A 17633-nucleotide genomic window follows, 5' to 3' on the forward strand; every position below is an offset into this window, starting at 1 on the left:
AGGTAGGCAGAAAGGCAGGCAGAGAGGAGGAAGCAGGCTCCCCGCAGAGCAGAGAGCCCGATGTGGGGTTCGATCCCAGGACCTGAGCCGAAGGCAGGGGCTTTAACCCACTGAGCCACCCAGGCGCCCCAGGATGTGCTCTTTCCATGCAGGGAAGCCTTTGGACCCAAAGACTGGGGAAGAAAGGGGCACAAAGTAGACACTCGAGATCCTGGATCTCTGCCTCCTGCCTCCTTTGGCCTCATCAGGGCCCTCTCCATGGAGAGGAACCCCCTAACTGCAGGAGGGAGGGTGGGGAGTGGGCATGCATACAGGGACCTCCTGGGGGAGGGGTGGAGAGAGACTGTCCCAACTGAATGGAAAGATGAGGTCCCTGACCTCAAACATGACCCAAGAAACTCAAGAATTAAATTAAGCGGCTCAGGTCGGAATCATCTCTCACATGTAGATTTGTTCCAATGCTCAGCGAGCCCCACCTCTCCCTGCTCCTGGCTGCCAGCCATCACCTCCGTCCTGATCCCCCCCCCCCCCCCCCGTCTGAAGCAAAGGTAACAGGGCCTCCATCTCCAGGGTCTTCAGGGAAGAGCTGCTCCAGCCAGCAGGCCAGCCACCTTCCCCTCTCCCGCCCAGCTAGAACAAAGATGACCTAAACCAGGAGGGGACAGGAGAGCAGGGGAGGCTTGGGTGACAGACTGATGGTCCTGGGCTCCCTGAACTGACCTGTCCCCTACGAGCATCCACTTCTTGCTCAGGATCCTGAGACATGGCTTTTCCCCACGGCCAATCACAGATACTCCTGGCCCCAAAGCATCCCAAGGGCACCTCAGGGTCTGACTGTGGCTGCCGATGGGCCTCCAATGGTAGCCACAAGCTCCCCAGAAGCCAACAGGCAAGCTTGGAACCGGAGCCCACGCGCGGGTGTGAATGCGTGAAGCCCAAGAAACGCTACGGCTTCGGTCAGAATCACTGAAATCCTGGCACTAGCTCCTAGCTATGGAGTTGAAGTTTCTGGTCTTTTCCAAGCCACCTGTAGATGGAAGTGACACCCGCTTTCAGGGCTCTCGTGAGGGAGGCACTGCCTTCCTTCCCCTACAGAGCTGCAGGGAACCGTGTCCCACAGCCAGGCACCCTCTGCAGGAGGAGCAGTGCGTTTTTCTGAGGGCACGCTGCAAAACGCCAGTGGAACTGACTGCTTTACACCTTCAAAAGGTGCCCTAGAGAGAATTCAGCTAGTTCTTGACCATCCAAGCCAACAGGGGAGGAAAGGAACTCAAAGGGCAGCCAGTGATGCGAGACGACAGAGCAGAAGTCCAGCTTCTCCCTTCAGGTCCCACTGCAGGACCCTCCCCACCCCGAAGGCACCCATCTCCATGGCCCTGGGCCCACATAAGGAAGAGAAGACAGGGCAGGAGCCCAGGGCACAAGAGAAAATCTCCAAACGGATCCATTTGGAGATCCATCAAGGAGCTCTACACACCAGGCTTGCCAGGCCCGACGGACCCCTTCAACTCCACGTTTAACGGACACCTCAGCATCATGTGAAACCATCCCAGGTCAGGGTTTGGAAACACACCTTCCAGACCTGCCTACTCACCTTGGTCCCCAGACACATTTAGGGGAGGGTCTGGGGTCAGAGGGTCTCATGAGTGAACTTGGTGTTTGGTTTTATTTTTTTTAAAGATTTTATTTTCTAAGTAGTCTGTACACCCCATGTAGGGCCCAAACCCATAACCCTGAGATCAAGAGTCACACGCCCCACCAACTAAGCCAGCCAGCCCTGCACCCCCCCCAAATCAGAACAACTGTTTTCTCCTTTTTTTATTTTGATCTGTTTCACACATTAGATTTCTTTGAAGAACATCTTCCTGTGTTTAAAAAATTAGGGGAGAAAGAACCCCTGGATTAGATGGTCCCTAGGGCACTAACACCCTGTGGGTCCCGCTTTCACCTGGCTGATCCCTGCCCCCCGGCAGGGGCCCCCCACCAGCCCCACCCCCGAGAACACCACAGAGGACACTGGGGGAGGAGGAGGAGAGGCCCAGGCTCAGCAGCTGCATCCCGGACTCCACGCGCACAGGGACATGCAGCGAGCAGCGCTCCCACAGGGCGACCTCCCGGTGAGGCTCCCCGCTCTCCAGCCCGTGGTGCCGGCCCCCCCAGCCGCCTGCTGGCTCTCAGGAGCCCTGTGTCTCTCTCCAGTCCCCGCGGTGCAGGATGTGCTGCAGCAGCCCGTTGACCACATCCAGCGTCTCGTCCTTCTCCAACACAATGTCGTAGGAGTCCATGTAGCGCTCCCGCCGCTCTTCCACCTGCCCGGGGGAGGGACAGAGAGTCCCCAGAACGCCCTGCCTTCTGCCTCTGCCTCTCAGGCACCCGGGGCAAGGGGCGGAGGGCATTCGAGCTGCAGCTCCCCAAGAACAGCTCCGGGACAGAGACCTGCCCTCTGGACGGCAGCGGGCACAGGGCGCCACGATTAACCCTCGGGTCAGTGACAGGAGGACAGGACTGGGATTAAAATTTAAAAACCAGATGTGATTTCTAATCCATCTGGACTGAATTTTCACACGGGTCAAGCATTCTAGAGGTCTTCGGCACATGCTGGCTGGCTGTGGAGGGAGGATGCGCGAACTGGTGGTCTAACTTGACACCATACCGAGCCCCTTCATGCTGATGGTGATCCCCCCCGCCTCTGTTGGCCTCTGGTCTGTTCTTGTGTTTTCCTTCTCTGACTTATAAACCCACCTCCTGAATACTGACATCTCCCACCTCAGTCATGCCTTAAAGCTATGATTTAGGATTGTAATCAGCCCCCCACTTCCTACACTATCTACCACCGGTAGATGAACCTCCTTGACTCAGTTTCCCCATTTGTAAAACGAGGCATAAGAGTCACTATCTCAGAAGGCTGCCGTAAGGACTAAGTGGGTCAATATGCCAGGTACGTGGTGAGCACCCAATAGTGTCTCTGAACTCCGCTGTCGTGCCATGTGCCCGACAGCTGTCATCGCTGTTTTCCCATGAGAATATAGTTCGTGCCACACCTCAGTGCATCTACGACTTGACCTTGACCGGCACATAGAGGTGTTCGCCAGGCATTTAACAGGCATCGAAACAGAAGCACGCCACTGAGCTGGGAAGCTCTGGTCCCACACCTACCTTGTCATTTAAGAAGCCAATCTTGAGAATGTTCTCCACACCTGGCACCCCATCAGCCATCGTGAGGTCCCCCATGGAGTCTCCCAGCAGGAGGATGTTGGTTTTGCCCTGAAGCTGCTGGAAGTAGCCGGAGTTCTCACAAACGGAGCTGTTCTTGTTGTATGTGTGTATGAGCTGGCCCTTAAATCCCTGGAGGAAACCCTAAGCAAGCGAGAGACAGAAGGGCTGCAGGGACCCTCTAGAGCCCGTTCTCCGCGGTCTCTGTCACAGAGGAAAGAGAATCCCGACAGCCAGAGAAATGCCAGAACCTCCTTGTAGTCCAAACTCAGGGCCTGCCAACTAGGTCCTGTAGCCAGAAGCAAGCACTGTGGCCACTTTTTTTTTTTTTTTGCCACAGCAGAGTTGAGTGGTTGTGACAGATCAGAGCCCATCATCCCACAAAATCTAAAGTAGGTACTACCAGGCCTTTTACAACAAAAAGTGTGTAACCCCTGATTTAAAAACTCACAAGGACCCTCAGACATGACCAATCAGCCACTCTGGCGGGAGCGTGAAGCCGTGACACGGGAACTGTTCAGGCCACATGTGTGTTTGCCCTTGATGGTGGGCGCAGTCTTGCCCCAGGTGAACGGAGCAGCGGCCCAGCAGTTGGCATGAGGTGAAGTCAGAACCTCGGTCTGGCTCCAGGAAAACAAGTCAAAGTCTAAGCCCTGGAGTACCCAGGATGGCCTGGGACACTGACATGGGGCCTGGCTGAACCCTAAATTAGGTACCCCAGTGAGCTGTCAAACACCAAAGGGCGAGTCCTTCAGAGGTAACTGTCTTTAGTGGGCATGAAGAAACAAGTAAAGGCCTGAGGGCAAGAAGCCAGCAAGAGTTCCCTCCCTTTCCTCCCCAGGTCAGGGTTCAGGGTTTCAGCTGCTGCCGGGGAGGGGTGCTGGCGGTTCCCACCCCTCCACCCTCCCAGCCTAAAGGAGGTCAGGCTCACGTCTTCGTCAAAGTCCATGTAGTTAGACACGATGTGGATGTTGGGGTGGAACACCTTCATCTGCCGGATAATCTCCTCCAGGATGTCACCAATGCCCGCGGAGAAGATGAAAAGGGGAATGTTGTTCTGGTAGAGGGTGTTGAAGAACGTCTTGTATCCCTCCCTGAAAAGAGACAGACGGACTCTGCAATGGCACTGCCTCTGCTCCTCGTCTTTACTTCCTACTTCGGTGATGTATTTTTAAATTTTTCATTTTCAAAGATTTATTTGGGGCGCCTGTGTGGCTCAGATGGTTGAGTGTCTGCCTTCTGCTCGGGTCATGATCTCCAGGTCCTGAAATCGAGCCCCACGTCAGGCTCCCAGCTCGGTGGGGAGTCTGCTTCTATCCTCTCCCTCTGCCCTCCCCCCCCCGTTTGTGCCCCGTCTGTCTGTCTCTCTCTCTCAAATGAATAAACAAAAGATTTTTTTTCAAGTATTTTTATTCGGGTGCCTGGGTGGCTCAATGGGTTAAGCCTCTGCCTTTGGCTCAGGTCATGATATCAGGATCCTGAGATGGGGCCCCACACTGGGCTCTCTGCTCAGCGGGGAGCCTGCTTCCCGCCCCCACCGCCTGTCTCTCTGCTTACTTATGATCTCTCTCTGTCCACCAAATAAATAAAATCTTGGGAAAGAAAAGTATTTTTAATACTATCTTTAAAAAATTATTTATTTGGGGCACCTGGGTGGCTCAGTGGGTTAAAGCCTCTGTCTTCGGCTCAGGTCATGATCCTAGGGTTCTGGGATCGAGCCCCGCATTGGGCTCTCTGCTCAGCGGGGAGTGTGCTTCCTCTTTTCTCTCTGCCTGCCCCTCTGCCTACTTGTGATCTCTGTCTGTCAAATAAATAAAATCTTAAAAAAATATATATTTATTTAAGAGAGAGTGTGGGTGTGGAGGGAAGGGAGAGGGAGAAAGAGTCTTAAGCAGGCTCCCCACTGAGCACAGAGCCCGACATGGGGCTCCATCCCAGGATCCTGAGATCATGACCTGAGTCGAAATCAAGAGTCAGACGCTTAACTGACTGAGCCACACAGGTGCCTCTAAATTTTTCTTTTTAGAAACATTTTATTATTTTATTTTTTAAAGATTTTATTTATTTGAGAGAGAGAGCATGCGCATGAGTGGAGGAAGGGACAGAGGGAGAAGGAGCAGCAGATTCCCCTCCGAGCTGGAAGCCCAAGGCGGGGCTTGTGTATACACACAGACACACAGATACACAGACACACACACACACACAGACACACACACACCCAGGAATACTACTCAGTCATCAAAAAGAATGAAATCTTGCCATTCGCAATGACATGTATGGAACTAGAGGGTATTATGCAAAGCGAAATAAGTCTATCAGAGAAAGATAATTATCATATGATCTCACTCATATACGGAATTTAAGCAATAAGGCAGAGGATCATAGGGGAAGAAAGGAAAAAAATAAAACAAGATGAAACCACAGAGGGAGACAAACCATAGAGACTCTTAACCTCAGGAAACAAACTGAGAGTTGCTGGAGGAGAGGGAGGTGGGGGGATGGGGTGGCTGGGTGATGGACACTGGGGAGGGGCTGTGTTGCGGTGAGCACTATGTATTGTGTAAGACTGATGAATCGCAGACCTATATCCCTGAAACAAATAACACATTATATGTTAATTAAAAAAAAAAAGAAGAAAGAAAGAACATGGCAGCAGAGAGAGTAGCACTAGGAATGCCGCTGATGATCAAGGGTCCTAGGCCAGTCAACTCCCATGTCTGGTTTAATCCAGAACACCAGGCATCATGGTGACCCCAAAGTCTTTTCACCACTGGAGAAAATGAGCTAGACGCTGTTTGTTCCAGGAGATGAAGCCTTGGTCATATTCCTATTACCTCCACTAGTAGCAGACAGCTTCCTAGGAAGCACTCACAGGTGAGAAATCCTTTAGCTGTATTCAGAGAGGAAAAGCAAGGCCTTCTTCACATCAGCCACTTATGGTGTCTGTCTCTTCTTATTCCCCTAGCAACTAACTCCCCTCCAGTCCTTCCCAGCCTCTTTTTGGGAGCAAGCCAGTTTCCAATGTTTCCCAGAGCAAGCCACTTACCTAAGCATTGCATTGGACTCTTTAACCACCTGGGCAATCTGAGCCTTCTGAATCTTCTGTTGGCAAAGGAGATCGTGTGCTTTGGTCCACCTAGAAGCAGACGCCCCAAAAAAGCCCAAATTCCAATCACTAAGTAGGAAAGTATCCTTTCCCTTTTTAGGGCCAAGTCCCCTCTGGAAAGATTAATGGAGGCCTCATCCTTTTCTACCAAGCCACTTCCTGAAGGACTCCGGCTGGCCTTAAAAGGAAGAGGGTGAGGAAGCCGAACCACAGCCACGGGAACAAGAACTGGATGGGCTAACCGCTGAAGTCCAAGCCCTCCTGAATCCCTCCCTTGGTGAGACCCCATGTTCTGGAGAACCAGGGCTCTGTCCCCTATAGGCTATGTTGGTTCCTATAGGAAAGTTATCTCCCTGCAGCGTGCAGTTCCCCAAACCCAGGGGCTTCTCCCTCCTTCCAAGGATTCTCAGTGGAACCCCACTCCAGCAGCAGCCACAAGTTAGCCCCTCTGGGGCTGGACGGTTGGTTCTAATAGGGGGCCAGGGCAATTCAGTAAGGTAAGGGGGCCTGCCACCTCATTCAAGCTCAGGAAAAACATACCCCTCTCCCGGACCCATCCATCATGGGGGCCAGGAGCAGTTCAAAACCACCGTCACTCACCATTCCACCATGTGAGGTAACTTCTCTTTGATGGTCCGATGCGGGTCGATCTCAATTGGGTAATAGTGGTGAAGGAGCGCTTTGAGCTGGGACATCCAAATGAAGAGAAAAGCCGTTAGCCCACATCAAGTTTTCCCCAGCGAAGGCCCACAGCTGAGTGTGAGGAAATAATCACCTAGAAGAGGCAACTCTGTGTTAGGGAGTGATGGACCTGCCGAGCTGGTCAGCCCTACATCCGCACCCTCAGAGGGTGAGGTCTAAGAATCCACAAAGACCTTTTGCTCTCAGGTGAGAAGTTACTAGATTTTGTTGTTATTCTCTAGCTCAGTCGACAGGGCTTAACCGGTAAGAAGGGATTAAAGCTATATTTCCCCAAATGGGGTCCACATTCTCAGGGGGTAGGCAAAGTCACTTTAGGAGGCACACGGATACACACTTATCATTTTAGTAGTTTTGGATTCCTTTTAATGCATATTAAGAAAAAAAAAAACGAGCGCATCAAATTCATGCTCTCACAAAGATTGTTTCTTTTCTAATTGCACTCAGATTTTTTTTTAAAGGTTTTATTTATTTGACAGAGAGGGACAGAGAGAGCACAAGCAGGGGGAGCAGCAGGGAGAGGGAGAGGGAGAAGCAGACTCCCCACTGAGCAGGGAGCCCTCTTCCGGGCTCGATCCCAGGATCCTGGGACCACGACCTGAGCCGAAGGCAGATGCTCAATTGACTGAGTCACCCAGACTCCCCACATTCAGATTTTTAATAGTGACCCAACTTTAAGTAAAATATGTATTACTGGCCACTCTAACAGATATGGCAAAAATCATGAAAGTGGAAGTAGAAAAATCACGGAAGTGGGTTTGGGAGCCAGCATGTCGGTGGATAACAATCACAGAACCAACATCAGGACAATCAGTTCACCGGCTCCTGTGTGCACCTTCTCTTATTAAGATCTCCTTCCATGTCTGGGGAGACCGCATCTGGGACCACGAGTCACACAGGCCAGTCAGTAACAGCACCCAATAAAAACGGGAACTGGTCGGGCAAAAGAATTTTAACTTTAACATATGCCCAGTCTCAGAATATTATGAGATCAATGTGGAGTCCCTGACCATGGGTCCAAAAGAGAGTTAAAGGCAAAGAGCACACACTGACAAAGGGAGAAAACTCCTAAAATGTATTGAGATTCTCAATGTGTGCATTTTGGGGGGAGTGTGAGAATATTTTTCTAAAAAGTGTAAGAGAATTCAACAGAATATACTTTTTTAAAAAGAAAAAGGGCTTCATGCATAAACTTTGCTTTGTGATTTTTTTCGGGAGCTCATCAACGCCCAGAATCTTAGTTTGCCTTCATTTTGTTATCCTAGAGCAGGCACCCAACCTGTTGTCTTACTTGTGGGTGCAGCTTTCTGGAAGCTGATAAGACATGTATGTGAGGGACCACTAAAAGTGACTTACCAAAAGCAACTGACTAGGTCTGGAGCCAGAATTTACGTTAAGCTAAAAGTGCATCTCCAGAAAGATGGGTTTTAGAAATATAAGGTGCATCTATAATTTGCTGCCCATCTTAATAACAAGTAACCATGACAGGGTATTGGAAAAGCTGATCAAGATGACAGATTGACAGACCGCTTAAAATGTAATTTAGTGAATTTCATAACGAAGTGAAACTAAATGATACAGCTCTTCAGCAGAAAGAGCTCAGCAAACTACAGAGAAATGTACAGCCAGCAGGGCTCTCCTCTGGCAAAGAGGCCAGAATGTGGAACAAAGTAAAATGAACTCCAAGGCTGCATGATTTATATATAATATTTGTATGCATCTCATGGAAGTGAGCGTTATCATATAGTGACATTAATTCAGAAGTCTTTCTTGATACTTTTTACCTTGCCAAAAAAATTATATGTTTTTTAAAAGACTTATCTATTTTAGAGAGGGGGGGGGGTGCACAGGGGGACTGTCAGAGGGAGAGGGAAAGAATCTCAAGCAAACTCCCTGCTCAGCAGGCTTAATCCCAGATCCCACCACCCTGAGCCAAAACCAAGAGTCAGATGCTCAACCCACTGAACCACCCAGGTGCCCCCCCATCCCAATTATATTATTAAAGAAACAGCATAATGTAGTGAAAAGAGTTTGGGACAGTATTAGATCTATGGGAAAACCAAGCTCTCTGTGTCTTGCCTGTATGACCCTTGAAGGAGTTGCTTATCCTCTTCAAGCCTGTTTTCTCATCTGTTAAATGGAGATAATAGTGGTTCTATCCACCCTTTGGAGTTGCTGGAGGGTTAAACAGCAAATGTTGAAGTCTCTTGTAAACTCTATAACTCGCAGAATGCATAACATCCATATGCTAACCACCAATCGTCACATGTCTTGAACAAAAAGGAAACACTGCCCCAGTCTATGAGACTAGGTCCACCTGAACATAAGAACAATTTTTTAAAAATATTAATCTTCCAAGGTCTCTACCCTGGAATCTTTGGTCCTAACCGAGAACTATCTCAAGTAGAACATGACAGCCATCTCTGAACAAAGAAGGGGCTGTAACCCACCTCATTTTGGCACTCCTCACTGATGATCTTGCTGTTATCCAGAATGTCTGCAAACACACAAAACTCCTTTCATTTGCCACTCAGAAGCCACCATCTTGTCAAGCCCCAAAAAGCAAGCTAGTATGTGACTTACTGTAAGAAGAAGGGCATCGCTTTCCATTATATGCAAACCTGCTCAAGGTCATGTCAAAATCAGAGATGACCTAAAATGCAAAAAAGAGATGCTATCCATACAGATGCCTTATGGTGTGGCCCTGCCCGGGCAGGGGAAGATTATGAAAGGCAAACCAGCTCAGCCAGTAGGCAAAGCCCTGCAGGAGTTAGGAAGGGGTTGGGAGCGGGGAGGGAGAACTAATCCTAGTTAGTAGCAGCCTGCTATGCCTGAGGACGCCCAGACTCTTGGAGGTCGCTGGCAGGGTCGGGACTGAAGAATCAAGACCCTCTCTGACTCTTAGCTTTGCCATCTCATTGCCTTGGGTCCCTCCCAAGGTGACCCATCACATCTGCAACTTCCTGCGGAGCCCGCTGACCCGGCTAGTGTGGAAACAAGGCCCCAGGGCCTGGTGCTGGGTGCCTTCTACCTAGTAAGAGGAAGCAGACGCTGGTCATGACCGACAAATTTGAAATGTCGGTTTTCCGGCAGGTGGACTCTAACCCAGGGCAATCAGGTGGAGCAACCGGTTCGCCCTCCGGCCGCTGGCCATTTGTAGGGGCTCAGGGCCGGCAGCGTCCGCGGCAGCGCGGGCAGGCCCCTTGGGCCGGTCACCTCCCCAGCCGCCCCACGTCGCCCCCGCCGTACCTGCAAGCGGTCTCCCCCGCCTCTGCGGAGGGCGCCCACGATCTCCTGCACCCGCCCGGGCTGCCGCATCAGGACCGTGGCCTTCATCAGGGTGCTCACCTGTCCCGAGACGCGAGAGAAGCGCTGACCCCGGCACCGCGCTGGGCCCAGGGGGAGCCCGGCGCCGGCTCCGCAGCCCTGCGAGGCAGGGCCGGGGCGCGCGAGGCGCACAGGGGGGCTCCGGGCCAGACCCGGGCGCCTACTGGCCGAGGTGGCGCGGCGGGGCCCAGGCGGCCAGCTGGGAGCCTCGGAGCGCCCCGGGGATCGGAGCCCGCCCCACGTCGGACGCTTCCTCCCGCCTCACCTCCTCCGCCATGGCGCTCGCGGCCGGGACGACGGCGCCGGGACAACGACCTCCCCGCGCCCGCACTGCGCAGGCGTCGTCCGCCGCCCGGGAGGCCGGGGAACAGCGGGCGGGGGACCCGGTGGCGGGCGGGGCCAGGAGAGGGCGGCGCCCGCGCTGGGCAAGACCCTGAGTGCCGGCTCTGTGTTGAGCAGGGTGAGGGTCCCAAGAGTTGGGGTTACCGGGTGCCACCGTCGACAGCAAAAGTACTGGCTTGGGGCGCCTGGGTGGCTCAGTGGGTTAAGCCCCTGCCTTCGGCTCAGGTCATGATCCCAGGGTCCTGGGATCGAGTCCCGCGTCGGGCTCTCTGCTCAGCAGGGAGCCTGCTTCCCCCTCTCTCTCTGCCTGCCTCTCTGCCTACTTGTGATCGCTGTCAAATAAATAAATAAATTCTTAAAAAAAAAAAAAAAAAGTACTGGCCAGAGGGGTCATTTCCAGACGCAAATTTTGCAAAACACAAAAGCCGCAGGAAGGGAGGGGGTATGGAAAACATTCAGAAGGGGCTTAACTGGGCCCACTTCTCATCACAGAAGACAATGAGCGACTAACACAAGACCGCAGGGCAGGAAGGCCCTGGACAGCTCGGCCAGCGTGAGCTCTAATCAGCTTCCCTTCCTTCTGCCTCCTCTGACTTGGTTTCGTTGAATTCAGTGTCTGGGGAGCCAAGTGCCCAGCAGTGGAAGAAGGTCTAGATGATGCTACACAGATACAGAACTGGGCATCTGAAGTGGGCAACAGGAGCTAGAATGGATAAAAACTCTTATATGGCGTTGGTGGTCACAGTCCTACTCCAGATTCAAGGGCTTGGAAGGTGTGGGTGATCTTCAGCCTGAATGGTGGGGGAGGGGGGAAGGAAGGAGGACAGAGACAGGAGAGAGTTCCAGAACCTGAGGCCACAATCCTGAGAGTGATCTCACTGCGGGCCCAGGATTCTGGAACTTGGGCTGCCTGATGGGCCCTATATGAAAGATGTAGTAGGGAAAAGGAGCGACAGCAGGCTAAAGGGGCCCCCCACAACCCTCCCCAACACCCTAGGAGAGCAGCCTCTCTCCGCTGGTCCCAGGGTGCCATGGAGATGGAGAGCGCGGCGGCCTCCACACGTTTCCACCAGCCTCACATGGAGAGGAAGATGAGTGCGATGACCTGTGAGATCTTCAACGAGCTTAGGCTAGAGGGCAAGCTCTGCGACGTGGTCATCAAGGTCAATGGCTTTGAGTTCAATGCCCACAAGAACATCCTCTGTAGCTGCAGTTCCTACTTTAGGTATAACAGGGTTGCCAAACTAAGCCAAAGGGGGACTTGGGCTCATTCTGAGACATTTTGGTTCATTTCATGTATCCCACCCCATCATCTTAAGTTAGGGACACTGTCAAAATTCTGAGCTCCCCTAGCCTGGCTCCTTTGTCTTCTGAAGAGGTACGCCTATGGCCGGAGCCTCCTCTCTGCTTTCCAACTGGATTTCAGCCAACTCTTAGTGGGCCAGGTGCTTTTTTCCTTTGATTCTCACCCAAACTAATCTTTAGGAAGGTTAAGGCACATCTCTACTGGGATGTGCCCCCATCCCAGTAGAGACTCTCTCAAACAGGGTGATGAGTTGACAAGGACTGAGCAGATGGGAAGGAGGATGCGGGAAGGCCCAAGGAAGTGTTTGTCAGAAGATAAAGGGAGTTTGGGCCACAAGCACTGGGACCCAGGAAGCAGCAGAGCTATTTTATTCATGAGCTGAAAATGTTTGAGTTCTTAGTTCCAATGAACTAAGAACACATGATACATGTGTTCCATCTGTTGCTAAAAACTCTCATTTCCTCTAGACCTACAACAGGGTCTACAAAAGACCAGATAGTGAATATTTTAAGGCTTACTGGCCATACAAGCCTCTGTCACAATGACTGCCCTCTGCCTTTATAATGGGAAAGCAGTCATAGACAATACTAAATGAGAGGGCATGGCTGTGTTCCAATACAAATGATTTATGGGTGCTGAAATTTGAATTTATTATAATCTCCAGGTGTTGCAAAACCTCCCCACTTAAAAATGTAAAAAACGGGTGTCTGGGTGGCTCAGTCAGTTAAGTGGTTAAACTCTTGATTTCAGCTCAGGTCATGATCTCAGGGTCCTGAGATCAAGTCCCGTGTTGGGCTCCAAGTTAGGCATGGAGCCTGCTTAAGATTATCTATCTCCCTTTCCCTCTGTTCCTGCCCCCCAACCCCACCCCTCCCCAACTCTCTCTCTCTAAAAAAAAAAGGCGGGGGGGCTCCTGGTTTGCTCAGTGGATTAAAGCCTCTGCCTTCGGCTCAGGTTATGAACCCAGGATCCTGGGATCAAGCCCGGAGTCGGGCTCTCTGCTCAGCGGGGAGCCTGCTTCCCTTCCTCTCTCTCTGTCTGCCTCTCTGCCTACTTGTGATCTCTGTCTGTCAAATAAATAAATAAAATCTTTAAAAATAAATAATTCAAAAAAATTAAAAAAAATTTTTTTTAAAAAGTAGAAAACTTTCTTAGCTTGTAGGTGGTACAAAAATAAGAGGTGGACCAAATCTGGCCCAGACGCTGTAGGTTTGCAGACCCCTGCTCTAGGGAAGAATCTCATTTCCAAGCCCATATTCTCGTAAACCACCTGGAAAAAAGAGGAAAAACTTGTCAGGGCAGTTTCTTCTGTCCTGTTCAACACCTAAAAAAGTACGTAGCTATACAGTAGAAGCCCAATAAATAGTTCTGGAATAGTACACTGTCAATAATTATTTATTGAGTGCCTATTTTATGACAGGCACTATTGGGGTACTAGAAATAAAACACTGAGTAAAGAGACAAACGTTTGTTTTCTCATGAAGTTTACCTCCTAGTAGGAGGAGTAGGCATTCAACAAATAAAAAAATAGCAGATCACAAGTGCTAGGTGGAAAAAAGGAAGGTAGGGAGATTTTATTTATTTTTTAAGATTTTATTTATGAGAGAGAGCATGCACACCCAAGCGTGGTTGGGGGCAGGCGAAGGGAGAAGCAGACTCCCCTCTGAGCAGAGAGCCCAATGCAGGACTCGCTCCCAGGACCCTGGGATCATGACCTGAGCAGAAGGCAGATGCTTAACCAACTGAGCCACCCAGGCGCTCCAGGTAGGGAGATTTTAAATAGAAAGGTGGTGATTTTATATAGGATGGTTTGCTGACAAAGTGACATTTGAACAAAGACTTTAAGGGGGATGTGGGAGTGAGAAATACGGAGATCCACAGCAGGGAGCCTTCCAGGCAGAGACAACTGCAGGTACAAGAGGACCAAAAATGAAACACCTCTGGTGTATTCAAGGAAAGCAAGGCTGGTGGGACTGGCATGGAATGAGGGGGACAGTGGGAGGAAGTGACCAGAGAGGTATTACTGGTCTAGATCTCAGAGGACTTTTATACTCCCTGGCAAGCACTTTGTATTCTACTCTGAGCAAGAAAGGTTTTGGGTGGAAGGGTACATAAACTCATAAGGTGGTTGGGGTATGACTGTAAGTCCTGGCAGCATCAAGGGCAGAAGCAGGGGTATCCATTAGAGGGTTACTCCCAATCATCTAGGCTGGAGATGGTGGGGGCTTGGACCAAGGAGGTAGCAGTCAGAGGTGAGGAGTGATCAGATTCTGGGTGCGTGCTGGTTGAACAGTACTTATTAAAAAACCATCTTGCTCAAGTTTAATTTTCTTAAGCAAGATCAAGATAGAAGACATCTAGGTCTTATTCCTGGCTCTAGGTCTTATTCCCGGCTCTAGATCCCAATTTTTCCACCCACAAAATAGGAAAAAGTTCCACTTTTCATGAGGATAAGGAGAGTGACCAAAGTCAAAGTTCTTGGCAAGGTTCTCTTGCCCACTGTATAAGATGCAGAGTCTGCCTGCCCCCTCCCCTTCCTCACGCCAATTTATTTCTAACATACTCACTGTGCACTGTTTGGGCAATGTCCAAACTCTCCTCGATGAAAGACGGTGGGAGAACCTGTTAAACTGGAGAGAAATATTTCAGTGGCTGCTAGTTTCTTTCTTTTTTCCAGAGCTTTGTTTACAAGTGGCTGGAACAACACTGAAAAGAAGGTATACAACATTCCTGGCATTTCCCCTGACATGATGAAGCTAATTATTGAATATGCATACACCCGGACCGTCCCTATCACACCGGACAATGTGGAGAAGCTGCTGGCTGCTGCAGACCAATTTAACATCATGGGTATTGTCAGGGGTTGCTGTGAGTTCCTCAAGTCGGAGCTGTGTTTGGATAACTGTATCGGCATCTGCAAGTTCACGGACTACTACTACTGTCCCGAGCTGAGGCAGAAGGCCTACATGTTTATACTGCACAACTTTGAGGAGATGGTGAAAGTCTCGGCCGAGTTTTTAGAGCTCTCAGTCACTGAACTGAAGGATATCATTGAGAAAGATGAGCTCAACGTCAAACAAGAAGACGCTGTATTTGAGGCCATTTTAAAATGGATTTCTCATGACCCCCAAAATAGGAAGCAGCATATTTCAGTTTTGCTTCCCAAGGTCAAGTTTAGTTATTTTTTGTGGGATGCTTAATTGCTCATGTTTGGTTCATTTATCCCGGAGGGACTGTGCGAAGAGCCACATTCAGCTGTTTGGCAGATTCTGGGGCTGTATTCACATACACTTATATAGAAGGCTACTATTCTGTGGAATTTTGCAGGGTTTTTTTCTTTCTCGACATTGCTAGCTTCTTCTACCTCATTTATATTCTTTGACCAAAATTCTCCCTGGCAGTGGGGGAAGGAGATGGCAAGGCCTTCAAAAGAATTCTAAAGGGTCTTCCTTTCACCCATTTTTATTCTGTGAGTTTCCCCAAACCCCAGGTAGAAGTGGGATAGACACCAAACTGTATTATGTATAATTATAGCCATTTGGTGCTAATCTGTGTTATTTTATACAGAGAAACATAGATGTTCAATGACTGAACAATCACCACAGCTTTCTCTGGTCTGAGAGTACTGCCCAGGGGCCCAGGAAGGGGCTAGCTCTGTGAACACTTGAGGTCCCTTCTATCTAGCTCATTCTCAGCATCCAAATGTATACCCCCTCTGCAAAACTGTGAGCTGTAAATTTCAAGCTGTATTTAACTGTGAGCTGTAAGTTTCAAACACAAAATATGACCTTGCTGCCATGCAAAGGCAGACTGTAAGCAGGGAGATACGGAGATGGGTTTTCCAGGTACCCTCACCTCATCTCACTTTCTGTATTTCTTTCTTAGGTTCGCCTGGCCCTAATGCATGCTGAGTACTTCATGAACAATGTGAAGATGAACGACTATGTCAAAGACAGTGAGGAATGCAAGCCAGTCATCATCAATGCCCTAAAGGCCATGTATGACCTCAACATGAATGGACCCTCTAATTCTGACTTCACCAACCCACTCACCAGGCCCCGCCTGCCCTATGCCATCCTATTTGCAATTGGTGGCTGGAGTGGTGGGAGCCCCACCAATGCCATTGAGGCATACGATGCTCGGGCAGACAGATGGGTGAATGTCACTTGTGAGGAAGAGAGTCCCCGTGCCTACCACGGGGCAGCCTATTTGAAAGGCTACGTTTATATCATTGGGGGGTTCGATAGTGTAGACTATTTCAATAGCGTTAAGCGTTTTGACCCGGTCAAGAAAACGTGGCATCAGGTGGCCCCGATGCACTCCCGACGTTGCTACGTCAGTGTGACAGTCCTCAGCAATTTTATTTACGCCATGGGAGGATTTGACGGCTATGTGCGTCTGAACACTGCTGAACGTTACGAGCCCGAGACCAACCAGTGGACGCTCATCGCCCCGATGCATGAGCAGAGGAGTGACGCGAGTGCCACGACACTCTACGGGAAGGTAGGACTGGAGGGGGGAAAGAACACGTCCAGAAGAATGTTCTTCTTTGTTTTGGGGGGGCAGGTGCAAAATAGAAGGGGCAGCACTCACTCTGCAGGACTAACACCGTCCTCAAACGACGAAGTGGCCCTTTGTAACTGTTCTTTAACATTTTACTCCTTAAAAAGCGATGTATGCACACATAGGAGAAAGAATGATCGTACAGGCTGGCATCAGAAGGGTTCCCTCATCACTGCTACATACACACCCTTTCTTTCTACTCCCCGGTGGTGACGATTTCAGTTACCTTGCGCCTCTCTCCACACAGGTCTACATATGTGGCGGTTTTAACGGAAACGAGTGTCTGTTCACAGCCGAAGTGTACAACACTGAGAGTAATCAGTGGACAGTCATAGCACCCATGAGAAGCAGGAGGAGTGGAATAGGCGTAATTGCTTATGGAGAGCATGTATATGCGGTGAGTTTATCTTGTATCCCACCAAAACGATAACCCTAGCTTTTTGGTTCGCAAATAGGTTTACACTGCTGGTAAGCATTTGAAAAGCATTTTTTTTTCCCTTTGGAAAATAGTGGAAAGAGGGAGGTATGAAATCACCGGTTCCCCACCCCCAATGGTGGGCTCTTCCTTGGTGCACAGAAGCCATGGCTAACAGTCAACCGTGTTTCCCTTGCTGTCCATAGGTAGGTGGCTTTGATGGAGCAAATCGACTTAGGAGTGCAGAAGCCTACAGCCCAGTAGCTAATACTTGGCGTACAATCCCCACTATGTTTAATCCTCGTAGCAATTTTGGCATCGAGGTGGTAGACGACCTCTTGTTTGTGGTGGGCGGCTTTAATGGCTTCACTACCACCTTTAATGTGGAGTGCTATGACGAAAAGACGGACGAGTGGTATGACGCCCATGACATGAGCATCTACCGCAGCGCTCTGAGCTGCTGTGTCGTGCCGGGGCTGGCCAACGTCGGGGAATATGCGGCTAGACGGGACAACTTCACGGGATTAGCACTGCGAGATGAAGTCAAGTACTCCGCTTCGACAAGTACCCTACCTGTATGAGCTGCTTCATTTAGCTAATAAAAAGTCTAAGCAATAAGAATTACTTCTTTTTTTAAATAAATGCAGTGTTTAAACTTGTAA

The 17633-nt window shown here is 50.2% G+C and overlaps 2 protein-coding genes across 3 annotated transcripts; one reads left to right on the forward strand and one right to left on the reverse strand.

Annotated features, from left to right (window-relative positions):
* Window positions 1-1803: 1803 nt before the first annotated feature.
* NT5C3B (5'-nucleotidase, cytosolic IIIB) lies at window positions 1804-10693 on the reverse strand. The gene is made up of 9 exons (XM_082706168.1): window positions 10611-10693; window positions 10268-10366; window positions 9602-9671; window positions 9469-9515; window positions 6920-7005; window positions 6260-6349; window positions 4145-4307; window positions 3157-3357; window positions 1804-2309 (listed from the first exon to the last, which is right to left on the reverse strand). The coding sequence occupies exons 1-9, from the start codon at window positions 10620-10622 to the stop codon at window positions 2175-2177; spliced, it is 903 nt and encodes a 300-aa protein (XP_082562294.1). The 5' UTR covers window positions 10623-10693; the 3' UTR covers window positions 1804-2174.
* Window positions 10694-11579: 886 nt separating this feature from the next.
* KLHL10 (kelch like family member 10) lies at window positions 11580-17609 on the forward strand. 2 transcript variants are annotated; one of them, XM_082708271.1, is made up of 5 exons: window positions 11580-11912; window positions 14671-15160; window positions 15879-16496; window positions 16804-16953; window positions 17178-17609. In XM_082708271.1, the coding sequence occupies exons 1-5, from the start codon at window positions 11719-11721 to the stop codon at window positions 17550-17552; spliced, it is 1827 nt and encodes a 608-aa protein (XP_082564397.1). In that variant the 5' UTR covers window positions 11580-11718; the 3' UTR covers window positions 17553-17609. The 2 variants fall into 2 exon arrangements, with proteins under 2 accessions (XP_082564397.1, XP_082564398.1); XM_082708272.1 differs by having other exon boundaries at window positions 14671-14710.
* The last annotated feature ends 24 nt before the right edge of the window (window positions 17610-17633 follow it).

The sequence above is a fragment of the Mustela nivalis genome, assembly GCF_964662115.1.
Source record: "Mustela nivalis genome assembly, chromosome: 17".
NCBI lineage: Eukaryota > Metazoa > Chordata > Mammalia > Carnivora > Mustelidae > Mustela > Mustela nivalis.